Raw genomic sequence first — 18,494 nt, forward strand, 5'->3', positions numbered from 1 at the left:
CCTGTTACCCACCAGGGTCTGCATTAGGCTGCAGTGACAGCCTTTTTCTATTTACATAACCATGACCTCCACTGAGCAAACAGAAGGTTCATATGTTTAGACCAGCATCTCAGACTTCTGCAAAGTTCACGAGATCACACCAAGCGAGCAACGCTATGGATGACACATGTGGTGGGAGCGTGTGACTGGTGACATACCACACCAGCTCTGAATTTCCCCACCTCTAAGTGCTTTTCAAGTAACTTTGTCTAGGGTTAGGTTATCCAGACTTCAGAGGGTGATGGCTATGTTCTTGAATGCTAGGATGGTAGCATAGAGACGTTGTAGGTAAATTAATGCCAGGTGCTTGGCATAGTTTGTTGAAGATGGCCCATTGCCCATGGATGCTCTGTACTTACTACTAACTGTAGTAGTGTAGAGGAAAACGAGGCATCACAGCCTTTCTTCTCCAGAAATGGCATTTCTGCATGATAGAGACTGCAACATTGAGGTTATGACCCTGTCTGCCATGAGGTATTGTCTGCAGCCACTGCCAATGACAAAAATCTGCTCAAGCTTCTGGTCCATGTTGTGTATAACCTCTTGTAGTGTATAATATGCTGCGTGATAGATGCTAAGTGGTTGATCAACTTGGTCAAAGCTTATGGTCCAAGAAAGTGCTGTTGTGAGGAGGTGAAGAAGCCAGAGACATATGGATTGGCCCTTCCTAAGTGTGGGAGGACAAAATTAATGTTTTGTTGTCAAATGAGGGCCAGCAGTGTGTATTCAGTTTGCCATGAGTGACTTGGTTTAACAAATTCCAAACCAAACTCAGCCCTGGCTATCGATTATAGAAGTACAGTTTAAAAAATTATCTGTTTCTTGAGAGGTTCCTGGCAGTAAAAATTCTTTTCAAGCTTTCCCTCAGTTTGGAGTAGAACTAGGAATTTTACATCATCACTGACTGTGATAAGCACAGTACTGACTTTTCTGGACCTACCTAAAAAATTTAACTTCCCAGTATGCAATTGGCCTGGACAGTGGTTTTTTGTAGACTTTTTAAAAATTTATTTATTTTTATTCTTTATAATAACTTCATGTCTTGAAGAGTACGGGCTAGATTGTAAAATGCATGTTATTGTAACTGAACAGGTACCCAAGGCACATAATCATTCAATACAGCAAGCTAGAATTATAAGTGAAATGCAAAGTGTATTTCCTTTGTGAAGTAGAGAAAGAAGTTGTCTGGTACAAAGAGTCAATCCTCTCTTTCCTTTCCCCTCATAGCCCTTCCATAAGCAGAAGATGGAGAGGTCTGGCCAGCAACGCTGTGAACAGTTTGATGGTGTTGCTCTTTCTCAGTAATGTGCATTGCAGAATAAAGGACAAACTGCACTGGCCTAAATATTGCAGTGTAGCTCATATTGGTTCATCTGATACGAGTTATGTCAAGCTAAATGAAATCTTCAGCTTCTCTTAATCCCCAGGACGCTGGGTCAGTGCTGTACTTTCACAAGAAGTGAACTGAACTCTAACCCAGACAAACTCTGTTTATACTCCAAAAGCATGTATTGAATATCTTGCTGTGTTCCAGTACCACAGGTCAAAAATACAACTGAGTGCTAATTATGCTGTGTAATGCAACCATTTCAAGTCTATTTCGAACCTTTTTTATTTTTCCACATTTTCTTGTTCTACTAGCAACCTATTTCCTGCTCCCTTCCCTCTCTATTCAACATTTCAGAATGAGTAACGAAGCAGTTTTTTAAGTGCATATGTATTTCCTCAAGGAAATCAGGGCTTGAGCACACACACTGGTCTTTGCATGCATGCCAATGAAGCATGCATAAAAATATGTCTGTCTTTGCTTGCATACGTGCCAAAGTCTGATGTTCCATGCTTTGAACTCCTGCTCCAAAATGCCAATGCATAATTCAAGAGGACTGAAGCAGAACAGCATTGAGCATAACTTCTGAGTACATGCTTCCCATAGCAAACTACATAGACTTGAATTACAGTTCTAAACTGCATGTGCACCAGGAGATGTGGGTTCCTCAGAAAGAGGATGAAGAAAATTGGTGCATCCAGCAGCCAGGGCAGTATGTGCTGGCTGGCAGACAGGTGTTAAGGACTGGGTTCTTTCTGGAGAACTTCTCAGCTAAAACGAGAACATTTACCTCCGTGTGAATTTCAGATATGACGGTGAAATAGGTAGGAAGAACCACCTCTGTGGGTATCAAGACACTATATGCAAGAGAGAAGCACCTAATGAATCACCTTTCCAAAGCAAACCATTCTGGGTATGTGCCAAAGTGGAGCTTGTAGAAAAGTCAGTCAGGTTCAGGTACTGACAGGTGAGGTGGTAGCTAAGCAAATGTTTGGGGATAAGCTGGCCTGGGTATTGGGTATGTCTAAGTCTAATATGCCTCATTCATTTTTTTTTGCCCAGATGCTGATAATACACTCAAGGGGTACTGTATGGTGCCGTATGGTGTTGAATATAACTGAATTTATTTATTAAGAATAAAAATAAATGTTCAAAGGGAAAGGTGGTAGCAATCAAGTTATTTTCTGTCTCATTATATTGTGAAGAAGCGCAGCCCATCATGCCACAGAAGAACGATGTTTAGGAGTCCAAATGTCTACACTACTGCTTATATGCATATTTGTTTTCCCTTCCTACACAGACACAGCCAAGGCTAATGTATAAAAAGAAATACATACAGACTGGTAGCCTGTGACTACTGGTGCACAGATTTTTCTTTTACTCTGCCGAGTATTTCTTGTGTTTGGAAGTGTCGTGGGAAACATACATCACATTGTTTTACAGCCCTCAGTAGCTAAAGAAAATGAGACTTTATTGCTGCACAAAAAAAACCTGCACCCTGCCACAATTATTAAGCTGCATGCATGAGTTCAGATGTTGATATGCCCCTATTATAGCACAGATTTACTGACAGCTATGGGTACTGGGAGAAGCCTTGCTCCCCCTCAGAATACCAGTTAAATTTGCCTGCTTCCACGGAACCAGGAATTCAATCAGTCATCACTGCCAACTCGGAAGGATATCACCAAAGTGCTGCTGGAAATGATGCAGAGCTATTTTAGGGGAATAGCTTGGAAAGATATTTTCTTAAATACCATATTGTAAAATTGTATGAATTAGCCAAATGTGTCTTCTGGAATTCTTATAGCATTCATATGGAGGTTTTATTCGTTTTGTAATTCACTTTTCACTGACTTCTCAGAAATGCCATAAGATTTGTTGAAAGCTTGTACAAAGGACATCTTAAGAGACACAAAGCAAAATCTTTCTAAAACCCTCAGAATTTACGAAAGATTAATTTAGCGCAACAACAATTTCTTTCATACAGATGTGTTTCTATGTAAAAATTAGACTTCACGGTTAGTATCCTATAGCTCCTACAGTTGAGAAAATACTTTTCAAAGGCTCTAATGTCTTTGGTGCCATAGAAAATATTCTCTCAAATTGTTCATTTGAATTTGGCCTAGATCATACAGCCCTTGGCACTTTGTTATAGTTTACTTCTTTCTTAATTTAATTAATTGGTTTGCATCTCCAGTGAAAAATACGGAATGAACAATAAGAGTAATATGCTGCAGCCCAGTTTTGCAACATGCTTAGCACTAGCTACTAAATTTCTTTTTACTAAGGATACAGCTGACTGCTTTCCTATTTTGAGTTAAATGATTTGTTTGTACACTTAATTTTCTTCAATCTCTTTTCATCAGTGGAAAAGTACTGATAAAGCAATAGTTGACCATTAGAAGACAGATAAAATAGAATGATGTGTCTTCATTACTATTGTATTCTCTCTGAAGTATTTATATTTTTTTTTCCCCTTGCAGGACGGTTCTCTTTACTCTGACCTCTGTAGTTGTGCTTGTCATCACTACTGACTGGATCAGCTGGGACAAGCTGAATCGTGGATTTCTGCCAAGTGATGAGGTGTCAAGAGCCTTCTTGGCTTCTTTCATCTTGGTGTTTGACCTTCTTATTGTCATGCAGGTACACTGTCCTATTGTTGCATTTAAGCTGCTGAGGCAGCCTAGTGACTATTTCCTCTAGAGCAAATGGCATTTAGCTAAGACTACATAAAGGTAAATAAATGTTTAGTTTGCCATCACTATTAGTAGGAGCATTTTATAACACAATTTTCAGTGACTTTGCAAAAAAGCTTGCTGGCCTTATATTCTGAAAATACTGCTGATTTCTCTTCCTAGACTACCAGGTAAGAACTGCATGACTTTCCCAGTAAGAAGGTCACCCATAAATGACATCAGGAAAAGAAACAGAAGCTGGTTGTTTGGTAAATTCAAAGGAAGATGAGAGAAATTCAGCCAAAAAAGAAAGAAATACTTTCATACATCAAGTATTCACAATATTAGTGTACACACATTGCAGCGTTTTAATAGACAAAAATTAGTATTTGCTATTAAGATTCCGCTTTCCACTTTCACATGAAAATTTCTTTACTTTGATGGCAGATCCTTGTACTGTAATGTCCTCTGCCAGCAAAGTTAACTGGGAAGGTGATTCCCTGTAGTCTGCTTAATGTCTGCTCCTTTAAATCTAGCTGTTAGGGAAGGAATCTGGGTCACAAGTGTGTGGCCAAAAACCTCCTTCATGTGATGCTGTTCTGTACCCTTTGCATTTGTCTGTGGTTCAAGATTTGTGTGAATAACTTACCCAATGCTCTATGAAAAATTAGGTCATTTCGGATGAGGCAAGGAAAAGGAGCATCAAAGGTCTGAGTGACTTTTGCTATTAGTCCTAGAGATGTTAGACTGTTGAATTGAAGTTTAGCAAAGAGTTTGAGAAGAAATGATGGGTCCTTTTTCTCCAATTTATTACTAACTCTGCTAGCAGTGACCGCTTCTGAGACACTTAGTTCTCTTTAATGAGATATCTATTGCTTGAGTAATTATCATAGAGGTGACACTGTGATAGAACTCAGAATTTATCACTGCTGTATTAGAACATTAAAGCTGCATAAAGTCCTACAGTTCAGTTTTATTTTCCAGTGTCCACCACTGTTCAGTGCTCACTGCGGTTCATGGTTAGAACAAGGAGGGTAAGAAAGGGAACACTCTTTTTCTAGTAAGATTTCTGGTTCTTTCTTTTCTCTCCCTTTGCATTTTACATTTTGTTTGCCATTCCAAAAAGATTAAAGAGAATGTATAATAAATGATTGTACTTCACTGGTCTGTAATGAAAGCGTAAATGAAAATACACAATGTATCAAGCTATACTGAACTTGATACTATATGCAGGGTAGAGAAACAGATTTATCTTCATATGAAATAATTAGTAAACCATCCTTTCAACTTTCAAAAATGAAGTTCCAGTACTTTGACCTTGGAGTCCCTATTAATACGGAAGAGTTTTATATGAAACAGGCTGTCTTGAGTACTATTTCATATTTTTACAACATAAAGCAAGAGACTCTTTTTAATTGCATTTTTGACTGATGTTTGTGTGATGGAGTTATTTATTTATTTAAAGTTATTTATTTGGACTGTGCAACTTAGTTGGCATGTTTTATTTACAATGTAGTTCTAGCACCATTGCATTGCTACTGCAATAAAGTTGAGACAGCAAAGTATTAAATCACAAGTGAAGACCATCAGGATCATTATCATTTTATTGAAGTATGATTTAGAATTACATGTCTCTTGAAATTCTTCCTGAGAGTGTTGTCTGTTTCACAGATTTTTTTTTAACTTAACAAGCTTTAGCAACAAATTAGTAAAATTAAAAATAAAAAACAACCAACCAAACACACACACATACTCAAAAAAAAAAAAAAAAACAAAAACCCCACACCAACCAAAAACATAAACAACCAAAAATGCTTAATATTAAGCAATTTCTGTTTGAGGCTAATGTTAACCAAGAGCACAGATGAAGTCTCATCTCGTTTTTGAGTACAGACATTTTCTGTCCCTCTGAATGGTAGCATTAATTCTGCAAATGTGGCTGTGTTTAGCAACAAGAGAAAACTAATTAAATTTGGAAATTTATTCTCTATGCTGTGAAAAATAATCACATAATTTTAAAGGTCAGCTTTTCCTTCTCATTATTATTATTATTTAATATTTATCTAAGCCCTAGGTAGAGCATAAAGAAGAAAAAAAAGGCCTGAGTGTTCCCTACCCTGAAAGGCTACCTTCTGTCAAGTAGACATAACCCAGACAGACATGTGAGGAGTAGAACACAGACAGCTGAACCTTATATAGACAGTTATACATGAGTGATCCTTAAGGATACATGCACTTTTTACCTTTATTTTCCATCCTGCAACAAACCCTGGCTGCCTCCCACCCCGCTCTCCTTCTAGCGTACAAAGGCTTTGCTGGGTATTCAGGGGATGGGTCAAGGAGACAAGCATGGGTGAGAGACAGAGTAGAAGGCAGAGACATGGGACTGAAATGTCAGCGTGAAAGTTATGACCACAAAGATATTAAGACAATCCAAGAAAACAGAATGTTACAGAACTACAACAGGACCTCCTGGTTAGTGTGGTGGGCTTCTGGCCCAGGCTCTTCTGCAAACCTCACTGTGACATATGACATCTGCCCTCCCTCGAGTGAGGAAAATGGACCCTGAGGTCTTGTTTTAGATGGTTGCTGTGTATGCATCTCCACCTGACTTTAGTTGCTGTATATTTATAATCAATGAAGAGATCGAGGTATAGCTGGGGTGCTTTTAAACTTCTAGAGTAGGATGAGGTGCAGCAGGCCCTAGAAGTACATGTTTCTGTCCACTGAGAATAAACAGACCCAACAGGATGAGCTAAGAGGAGCCATCCTTTAAGCCATACCCAGGAAAAGGGTTACAAGGGTGGCGTGGCTTGAGTCCAGAGCTGCAGCTCTGCAAGGATCCCAATCAGCTATTTCCACAGCTGGTAAAATTGCCAAAGTAACATTTCTCTGCTAGTGTTCTATCATGGAGACTTCTTCAGAGCATGTCTGCCTCTTGCAGGAAGAGTCATCTCCACTTCTCTGCTGCCTGGCCGTGATTTGAAAGGAATTTAAGTTTCACTGGATCTAGGACAGTGTATCAGAGATAACACCCATTTTAGGCTGTTTGAGAGGCAGCGCAGAGGCCTCCATTCCAGTCCTATTTGTCAGGACATTTTATTCGATGTAAATACAAACACTGATTTTTTTCAATATAGAGGCTGCATATTTCCTCTATGACAAACAGCAGATCAAATTCAGTCTGATGCAGGTGAGCATTAGTTCATTTTAAAGAGCATGGGCTTGCTTATAGTAAGAAAGTAAAAACGCTACAAGTTAGTTATTTTTTCCAGTATGGAAGTGAAGTTTGTAATTTCCACAGTGTTTAATTATGCATGCCCTGATAATCGAGATGGAAGATGCCAACATATGTATATTTCTGGCACTCATAGCACTCACTGCTGTACATAGGCATTGTTATATTTTAAACCTTAGTTTCAGATTGAGTGCAAGACCAGATATATTAAAGCTGGATATGTAGTAATGCTATTATCACGTAATAGAACTTGTTACTATTTTTAATAAAAAATTAATCTATTTAGTTGTATTCCTCAAAGAAGTAATGGAAAAGCTGTTAATTAAAGGAGTAAATATGAAAAAATGAAACTATAATCCCACATTCCAAATGTCTCTATTTGAGCAAGTAGACAGTACCATTAGCCTATATACTGGCTTATCTTTTTTTTTTTTTTTGTATGTGTGTGTGTGTATATGTGTGTGTGTGTGTGATGTTCATAGACTCATAGAATTATAGAATGGTTTGGGTTGGAAGGGACCTTAAAGATCAGCTAGTTAAGTTCTTAGTGACTTTGATAATGGGTAGGAGCCTGTGGTGGCTGGATTATTAAACCTCGTGTGTCCAGGGGAGATGACTTGTTTCATCTCTGTAGTGTCTTTTGTGAGCATTTACAGGTTTCTCCAGACTTCTGAAAGATTGTGGAGTATTTCAGCCTCACTGTGGAGTTACATGCTTTAGCTCCCTTGCTGAGCACTTTGCAAGTCCCATGGCGTAAATTCTTGCAACTCTTATGACTTACTGCAACTTTTCATCTGATGGTACAGTTAGATACAATGTCTGAGTGATTTAAAAGCTACCTGAAAATACAATTTGATTCCAAAAGGAGAATTTATTCTTCAATGAACTGAAGCAATTCTGTAACAGCTGAGTGGAATAAACAGAAGCCAGGCAGCACTTACGTCTAAGATTCTTTGTGACAGCCCTTGTATGTGAATCTTGAACTAAAATAATCTCATTAATATCAAATGGGAATATTCTTGTCCATAAGGACAATAGAATTTTTTCTGTAACCTGGAAGCAATGAAGGTCAAAGACAGTTAGATAATTAACAACATTCCTTATGACTGGTGCTTGATCTCTGCTTATGTAGGTATTAGGATATCAGCAGATAGATTTTTTAAAATAATAACTATTTTTCAAATCTATTTTCCATATTTTTGTATGTAAATTGCTTTTAAATGTAACTGTAAATCACTCCTTGGAGGCCTGTCACTTCTTTTTTTGTTTTGTTTTCTGCAGAATGATAAGAGAATTAGAAGTTTAACAAATCAAAGAAAATCTGGATTTAGGCTCTTCTGTGTTTTCTTTTCTAGTACTTCATATTTCCATGAAAAAATGTAATTTAGCTACTATGTAAGGTTAATTATATAATATATATATTTTTATATATATATATATATATATATAAAAATATATAAATAATTATATATATATATATAATAATGTAAGGTTTTGCATATGTCATTGTTAAACAGTAACTCAGAAATGTTATCAACAAAATGGAACAGACTCTGGTCTTGTTAACAAATACATAAAGTAGGGACAGTTCCATTTATTTTAAGTTTTACATTGATAGAGGGACTGTTTGGATTAAAATCTAGTACAATGTGTAAGCACATTAAAAATACCACCCACAACATCAAGTGCATAAATTAAGGTATAATTTCCTTGAATAGTTAAAGTAAAAAGAGTAGAAATACAGTCTTGTCCACACAAAGTGATTAAAAACTTGATTTTGAGAGGGTTAGTGTGTTTTAGAAAATCTATTTAACTTTGCAAACGTAATTTCGTTGTGACTTTTAATTGGATTTACACTCAGTAATTTGCTAGAATTAATTTACACGTATACAAACGAGAGGAGAATCCTAATTTACACTTTAAGCAGAATACACAGGTGTAGTAATTTTTCTTTGAAACAGATAAGCAAGAAATGATTTTGCATTCATAGACAAAGCAGGATATATAAAATGATTTGTCATTCCTGTCAAAGAAGATCCTCTCACCTGTACGTTTGATTCAAGAGTGGCATATAAATTTTTTTTGTTTCCTAACAAGCAACAGCAAAAAATACCATTGTATAGTTTGTTCCCTAGGAAGTTACTGAACTTTGAATGAAAATGGCCTTCTAAAAACCTTCCATTCAGCACAACAACTTCTGAAGAAGTGAGCACTTGAATGTAAGGGTACTTTCCATCATACCTTGGCTGGGTTTTATAACATTTGAAAACACAATAATAAATTACAAGTCAAAACCCATGAGAAACATCTGTGTTAGTGAGGCTAGCAAAGAACTTCTGCACCATCTCTGACATTCAGGATTTCTGTTTGTGAGGGGTTACTATGATTTTTTATTCATGTACTACTTGCCCTTTCAAGATGGGAACGTAGCCATAAGGGCAGGTGACCAGTGGCAGGTTTTTCAGAGGAGTCAGGATAGATGAGAATTCACCTTTAATAAAACTGTCAGCAGTCAGCTCCATTACTGGTGTCCCAGCCATTACCATATGGCAAGGTTTTACAACGAGGAGCCATATACCCTAGACTACTTTTTTCAGATATTATGTGGAGTGTTTCATTCCTCTCGGAGTACATTGCTCTTCACTCTCAGATTTTAGACATGCCTGTCAAACAGCATTACAAAAATGGATAAGCATTTTGAACACTCACTTGTACTCAGCTAATTGTGCAATGTTTGCCCAAGAACCCTACTGTGAGGGTTGGCTCTGCATTACTGTACCTCCCAAGGCCTGTGGATCTCTGAAGGAGAAGGGACAAGTTCAAGTGAGGTAATTTTGGAAGAAACCTTTCTATAGCAAATAATACATTTTCCTTCCTGCAAAGTCTCTCATGGAGGAAAGACTTTCCCCTCTTCTTTTATCCTTTCTATATTCTCATCCTTCTATGAACCATGGAAATTGCCATTATTAGCACTGATGTAAGACATGCAAAAATAATCCTGAAAAATAAAAGTGAATTAGGACAACTAGAAGGGAACAACTCTTGATCTACAACTTTGCTTTATTTGTACTTACGAATTCGAGTGACAGACCTGAGTACATTCCTAAACACTGTTCGACCTACAAAATGACAATGTTTCTCATGACACTATCAGCACCATGGCGTTTCCTTCTAGTGGGTCAGAGACAGGTCTTTTTTGCCTATCCTTGAATTGTTCCATTTCTTGAACCTGCCTGCACAGCTGCTGCTCACGGATTTATGTCTGCATTGAATTTCTTAGTCCCAAAATGCTTTGGTTTATTTCCCTGAGAGTCACTGGTTTGAGGGGGGTACCAAGTCTTTCTCCTTTCTATTTTTAGCACAGAACAGTAGCTCTCCTGAGCTCTACTTTCGTCCCTCCCATCAGACACCTGTTTTCTGTTAGCATCCCTGTATCTTCTGTCTATGACTGCTATCAAGGGAGTGGGTTAGTTCCTGGCTGTCACATACTGAGAGGGACAAGTTAGTGTGGTCCCAGAAATGGCCTGTTTGACAGCTCAGGAACAAGCAGCTAGAAATGGAGTCAGCATCCCACAGAGTGAAATGTCCCTGTCCCTCTTCTGGCAGGGAGGTGAGGCTCTGAAGCAGTGCATGGACCCTCCACACCTCCTTCATGTTGTTTTCTGTGGACAAGGCAAGGAGAATAGACATGTACTATATTTGCAGATCAGAGAACATAATAATGCATTTGAGATTCACTGCTTTTATCCTGAAGGGAGACACCTTTTGAATATGATGGAAGTGTACGTAGTGTGTATGTAAAAGGATGATGAGGGGGGCAAAGTACATCATTGTTATGTGTAATTAAAACCCAGAAGTTTCTGTCAGAATATTTTCAAGATCCAGCTGGATGTATAAATTCCTTTCAAAAATTTCTGAAACGTTCCTTCACCGCCTTGCTGGAACCCATTATAAAGTACAGTTTATTTCTTCAACTCTTTCAAATAGTTTGGGACTAAGAAAACGATACGTGAAATCATTTTCCCCTGAGAAAAGGTGGATGTATCTTGTCCCTTATTGCACATTATATACCTTACCTTTTTAATGAGTTGTGTGGTTTATATTGCAGTTTTCATTCTGTGCTTGTCTAGTTTGTTAAACCAGCACCACCATTTTATGCTGTAGATTTTGTCAAACAAGACATGTGAAGTACAGTATTTTTAAGTACATTTCATCCTTTACGCTGGTCATGGATGGTTAAATTTTACTTGGATGCATTATATTTGTCTCAGGCATTATAGATACAACTCCAGGGTTTGCTTCAGCTGCTGTAACTTGGTGTGTTTGTGCTGACCTGGATCCTACTGTGCCAATTTATACTGGCTGAGGGCTGGGCCCTTCTTTTAGCTCTGTGACTCAGTTCCTTATTTGCTGAAAAGGAACAACTGTAGTTCTTTCACTGGTTGTCTGATTGCCTGCTTAGCCCCTAAGGTGCTCAGAGAAGGATGCTGTCCTACTTGGTACAGCTTGTAGCATAATCAGGCACCAGTCCCAGTTAGAGCCTCTTGGCTCTGAGATGACTACACACAAAATGAATTAGCTGCAAAAGCTTCTCATTTGTCACGGTCATTCCCTTTTACCCTGACAATGGATATGTGCCATACATGTGACACTGAGGCCCTTCTTTTACAGTGCAGGTATTGCCTGACATAATGAAGCAGTTCTCCAAAAGCAGATCTAGCATTTTTACACACTGCTCCCTGAAAGTACCATATCCAGCCCAGATGCAGAAAAACTGTGGAATTCTAAGAACAAGAAAAGCTGGAAATTGTTTGCAAGTCTTTAACAGGGCTATTTTCGTCTTTAGTTGCAAAGAGAGTCTTTTCACAGATTCTGCTACTATCGGTGCGTGATAGGCTTTGTTGTTCTGGGGTATGTCTGATGACTGTTTAAGATTATATTGCAGTGATATATGTTGATATAACAGTAATGGTGACATTCATATAATTTCAACTCTCCACAGCAATGCTCTGGAATGTATTATTTCATTGTAGACATCTGCTTTGTAATGAGCATTGTTACACAGGTTTTTATCTAAAAATGAAAAATCTGAGACAAGATTGAACTGGTTCAGCTGTTTTCTGAGTGATAGAATTGCGTGCAATTTGTAAATGCAGCCATGTGAGTTAAAAAAAGGAAGATAAACTTCAGTTTGCTATCTCTAGATAGAGTGTTGCCTTAAGACAAGTTTTATGCCTGTCTGTATCTTATATTTAGTTACAAGACATACTGAATTTACAGGACATAGTGACAGGCCGTACCTGGACATACAGAACCACCTAGCAACAATACAGAGTTCAAGTAAGGAGAAGGAGCAAAACCAGCTGGGTTGCTCTTAATCAAACCTTAAAGGGGAACAGAAACAAGAATATGTCTAATATTGTTGGTCTAAGTGCATTATTTCTGCAAAGCTGATTGAATGGGAGTTGTTTATACTTCCTTGGAAAGTTTGAAGCCTGTTATATGAGCCATTAACAAAAAGACATGCTTACTTTTATTGCCTTTGAGTTCTAACGTGCTATCAAGCTGCTGCTTTTCTTTGTGTAACAAAAGGGACATATGTGGTTAGTCACAGTATCTTGAGATACTGAGTACATTAGATATTTTTGCATCTGTTAGAATCAGACTTTATTGAACACATCAATAAGTAATTCATTATCATATGTATAGAGGAAGTATTCCCTAGTGCTTTTAGCGGTTTGAAATTAGAATTGCAATGGTTTCTCATTTTGAACTAACATTTAATTACTCAGCTGTATTATGTTTGACATCATGTCCAAGTGGTCATAGGTGTTGTGTAAGTGTAACCTTAAGTCAAGCAGGCTTCTAGTCCCCTCCATGTCAGAAGCTAAAAAGTTTCTGTTTTCTGGAATCTGACCATGTTTTCTTGCCTGTCCTATGATGCTCATTAGGGAGAGGAGAATCCCCCGCATAACACTTACCACATCTGACAGACTGGGGACCAGCATTGCATGACACAGTGCGAATCTGTTTCCCACTGGAGCAGTGAGGCAACTAAATCAACATGCCTATGGAATCTCCCGAATAGTCTCAGTAGTGCTCTGCAGCTGACTTTAGACTGTTCTATGTCTTGTCTGGTCCCCAAATAATTAATCTCTTCTCTGTCTTTTCCTACTACCTAGGTAGTATTTGCAATGTAATTTTCCATTAAGATTCCTTAGAGCCCTGCGTAAGCCAACAGGTGCCGTAGGTGCATTAACACATTGTCACTGTTGCTGAAATGATACAAACAAAGACAAAACACGTTGTTAATCAAACCAGGAAAGAGCTATATTTTTCACCTCCCTCCCCTAACACTTGTTCGATCACTGCAGTAGCCAGTAATGCTGAACTTGTCTGGATACCCGTGATGCCAGAACGACACAGCCCCAGGTAGGATGCAATGAGTACAGCTGGCTCTGTTTGCCTTCATGTCCCACTTTGTCAGCAGGGAGGGCGGCCACAGGCATGGAGGGCACTGTCTGTTACCAGCCCATGGAGGTGGAGCCGTCAGAGCCTCTGAACTCAGCTACACCAGGCATTGAATCTGTTTCTCCCTGGGTGAAGGTAGGCGAATTAAAGAGCCACTTTCAGGACTGGCTCTGAGCAAGGCAGTCCCTGTCCTAAGGCAGCAGATTGCTGGGGTGGTTTGAAGCACTCAGGAGAGCCATAAGGGAAAGAGGGGCCCAGGCCCTGCAGCTGTGGCTGCAGCTCCGTGCCCAGCCACCTCCAGCTCGAAGCAGCCATTTGCAAGCAGTTCCCTGTCCCTGAGCAAACACCATGGTGGCAGCTGGCTGGTCCTGCTGTACGGGGTAGCACAGCAGCAGGGAAAAGGACTTGAAACTGGCTTGATCCCCTGAAATCCTCTCCCCCCGTCCAGCAATTCTGTACAGTGCACCAGAGTTAGGTACAGAGCAAAGGCAGATTCTGGTGGTGGGGCCCCACTCCCAGGACAAAGCATTTGTGTGGTTTCAATGACCCAGAACTGGCAGAGCTGCTTTTCTGCTGCAGCCAGCCAAATTTGGCTTGCACCTTCAAGAAGCATTTATTCTGTCCTGGCCAGCTCTGTTGCCATTTCTTCAACAACTGTAGAAGCCTGTGGAGCACTGTGTTTCTCAGTGCATTTATGGCTTGCATCCCTGCCAGCATTAATTACGTAATACAGTAATCCAGAAGACTGCACCATGGCTGTTCTGGCTGGTACTGGCCATTTTGGGATGTGATTTTATTTCATCTTTCAGGAGAGACATTGTAGCTCTTCCTTTCATACAAAACCAGCTTTGATTTCACCCTCCATCAGTTCTCGGTGAGCTCTGCTATGATGTTATTTCCCACATCAGGTACCACATGAGGAATTAAATGATGGAAATCTGTGGCTAGGTAATCCATTTTATTGCCTGTAGATGAAAATGAGAAAACAGTGTACATCTTTTTCTAATGTATCTCACTATGGATTTAAGGATATAATCCTATAATCCTTGGATGGCTCTTTGCTTTTAGTTTCTCTCAGGTGGTCTTTGGGATTGACTATATACAATGTGCAGCATGCATTAGGTTTATAATGAAATTTCATTCCACTTCAGAACTGCGTGCTCAAAGCAGAGAAACAAACAATCCTCAACAGCAGCGGTGATGCCATGTGCAGCACAGAGTCTATTTAGGAATAGGTGGCAGAAAAGAAGTGATTAAGTGATCTGCTTTATCAGGCGGCCAGGAGAAACCAAAAGATCTGTTGTCCCATCTCGAGTCTGCAAGTGTACTTTTTGATGGCCCTGTTTCAGCCCGTATTTGCAGACTGTGTGTTGGAGAAGGCTGCTCAGAGCGCCCAGACTGTGCCCTGCAGCATCTCTGCGGGCAGCCTGCAGGGTGCTGCACCAGCCACCTCCGGCTGCCACCTCCCAGGCGAGAGCTGCAGCCTGTTCTTTTGGCTGCAAATTGGTACTTTTGTCCTGACCTTAAGTTGTGAAGCAACAGCTACATCTTCTGAATGAATGTTAAATACCCTTGGGGATGTTTCTGGCATCTGGGCCAAACAATTACTGCACTAATCTAAATTATACAAACTCCTACTATTCCTCAAGGTCAGGCTGCAAAGATTTGCATATCTGGACAGTGTTCTAAATACAAGGGATAAGAGAAAGAAAACTATCACACAAACACACCTAATATCATAAATGAGCAGATGATGACTTAAGCAATACAAATAGTTACACAGAAAAAATGTTGTTACAAACGAGACAACACTACTGAGGCTGCGAAGCCATGCATCCAGAAGCTAGGAGATGCTAGAATTAAGGTCACCAGTGTAAACTTTTCACCCCTATTGTGTGTATGCACTATGACACAATCTTGAATTATCTATTCACATCCCATTTTTCCACGGGACCTGTCTCACTTGCTGCACTGGATGAACAGTGTCCACGTGTGGCCCCAGGCCTTTGCTTATTGCACACTACTGAAACCTGGATATGAAGATGAAATCATTCATTTCCTCATGGGCCTTTTTTGTGACACTCATCACTGTACTTCCTAAGGGCTTTTCAAGCATTAATCTATTTATCTTCACAACAGCCTTCACAATAGGAGTATTATTGTCCGTTATTGTCCACATTTTATACTAAGGCACAAAGAAATTAAAGTCAAAGTGTCCCTAATTTGAGATGTCTGAAGACATTATTATGAAAATTTATGTTATTATCCATCTTTTAGCTAAGCGTTTACCTAATTGGAGGAGGAGGGTCTAGCATATTATTTCATTAGGAGCGGACAGAGCCACATATTTACTTGATGTAATCTTATATAGTATTACACTGACAGCCCTATTTCCTTTGCATAATTCAAATGGTTATAAAGGCAGTTCCTTTGTTTGTTTTGAGTGATGGCTATATATTTAGCTTCATAAAAAAGACTGGTTACTTTTTAAAACCAATCTTACACGTACAGGGCAGTCTTATCTAGGTAGTGCTATACATTACAGAGCTCTTGCTATCCCTATGGATATTTTGTCAGCCCTTCCTCTTTTCCCCACTGGCAATATATTCAGGTCCAGTTCTCACTGATTGATTGCAGTACCAGACATGGGCACTTGTCACTTGAACAAATCTAAGCTTAGGTGGGATGTAGAGGCAATCACACAGGAAAAAAAATAAAAGAAAGCAAAAAAAAAGGCAAACAATTCCTAACCGCTTTGGAATAGTTTGGGTTTAGAAATTCACTTAATATCTCACAGATGTGTCCTGGCAGAGTTGGCTGAATTCCATTCCTCCTAGCAGCAGTGACCCCAATAACAAGTGGCAAATATTTTCATATCTGCTGCTGTCCCTTGTGTTTATACCCTTCTTCCCACACACCTTCCAGCTTGTGTAGCAGATGCAGGAGAACTACAGGGGTCTCTGTTGTTGTATATTCCCACCTCACAATCACAAATTACATCCTCTTTAATGAGAAAGGGTCATGTCTTCTGGAACAGTGTGTGACCATGTAACTAGTGAGGGTTGTGCCATGCATACACACATGGTACGGATGACCTTAGCCCGACATCTAGTTCATGAGCGTTCACCATTGAACCCTCCAGACAGTTCCCTTAATGCAGGACTTTCTGTGTGCACGTCCTTTAGTTTTTACAAAAAAAGATAGCTACCTCAAAATCAGAAGTCTGCCATATGAATCCCATGTGTCTTATCAGGGTACTGAAACTTTTAGCTCCCCTGCACAGATGTTTGCCATGTGAGCTACCTGCTACTAGTAGCGTGTGGGTTCTTCCTGATGAGCCACTTCAGAAGGGAGACAAGTACTTTGCCTCTGGGCTTCACATCTGCTTGTAAAACAGCAGGGGGTGGTGATAATTGGAGTCATGCCTATCAGTCCAAACTCCAGAGCCAGAGGCGCTGACACTTTCTGACCATTTCCCCAAATGTGGCTTTTTCCTTCCTGTCACTTCCAAATCCTCTCTCCCTGTCTCCCTCTCTGCTCCCATCCTGGGTTCTCCTCACCTCTGGTTCTGTGACATATCCCAATTCCAATTCCAGTTTTCAGTCTTTGAGTCTCTCATTTCTAGTCTCCACATCCAGTGAATCCTAATCATCCATCCCAAGCCTGCTGTCTAAATCAAAATCTCTCCTTTTCTCCCTGTCCTTTCTCCGCAGGTCAGACCCTTTTCCTCAGCCAGCCAGCACCAGCCTGCTGCTCCCATCCCCACCATGCTTTCTAACACTCCACCCTCTTGCCCTGATTCAAATCTCTCCCCTCCTTCTGCTCATTTTGTGTAGCCTATTCCAATTTTCCTATCAAATCTTTCTCTCTCTGCTCTCATTCCCCTTCACGGCATGACTATAGGTGGACACAGCTTTCATTTAACGATGCGCTGCACACAGATGTGCCGAGCCTTCTGCTTGGCCTCTTAGAGAGGGCTGGTGGGCAGGGAGGACAGGGCTGGGGCCACTGTATCCCTGCTAGACTCAGACACAGAGCCAGGAGCCCTCTTGCCCCCCATCTTCCCTCAACTCCAGGTGCCTGGCCTCATCTGCATGCAGAGTACTTGGGATCAGTAATTACAGGAAAGCTGGCTCTCCATCCTGCAGCTGCTGTGCAGGGCCACCTCAGCCCCTGTTTCTGAGCAATCAGAGTCCTGCCAGCAGCAGCACTGGGGGTGAGAGGCAAAGGGTGAATGGAGGATGCTCTGTCTCTCTTCGGAGAGTGGCAGTTTCACAGTCTAATGAGCTCTAGAAGCGGAAAGACACTTCAGCATGAGGAGTGGTGCAGAGTTTGTGAAGCTACTTGTTTCTGAGCCTTTAGCTAAATTCTTGCAAGTATGAAAATTATTGTCTTTTCAAAGATATCTTAAACTCTTCCAGTTTGGGGCAGATATTCACAGGGTAGCAAAAGGCACATCTCTGACACAAAGTTAGTCCCTTGCTAAACTGTATGTCTCTACTTCAAAGCATGAGGCATATCTACAAAGCAACGCAGCTTATTTTCTCTTTGGTCTCACTCTCAGATGTGTTTGAATGGTGCTAGTTGAAAATGTCAAAACCCTAAAACTGAAACATAACTGAACAGAAAAAAAAAACAAACCAGCCTGAGGCAGACACCTGGCATGGGCTATGTTTAACCCAAGCAGTTAAATTTGGAAAAGTTATAAGCAAGTGAAATCAGTATATTGTACACAGGGACACCT

General features: G+C 40.0%; 1 protein-coding gene across 1 annotated transcript in view; it reads left to right on the top strand.

The window, feature by feature from the left end:
- Positions 1 to 18,494, top strand: part of TMEM117 (transmembrane protein 117) — a 220,348-nt gene that overhangs the window by 173,174 nt on the left and 28,680 nt on the right. The window contains exon 6 of the mRNA XM_040596799.1: positions 3,850 to 4,009. Coding sequence (XP_040452733.1) covers positions 3,850 to 4,009 — 160 coding nt within the window. The remainder of the gene's footprint in view (positions 1 to 3,849; positions 4,010 to 18,494) is intronic.

Source organism: Falco naumanni, chromosome 5 (assembly GCF_017639655.2).
Source record: "Falco naumanni isolate bFalNau1 chromosome 5, bFalNau1.pat, whole genome shotgun sequence".
NCBI lineage: Eukaryota > Metazoa > Chordata > Aves > Falconiformes > Falconidae > Falco > Falco naumanni.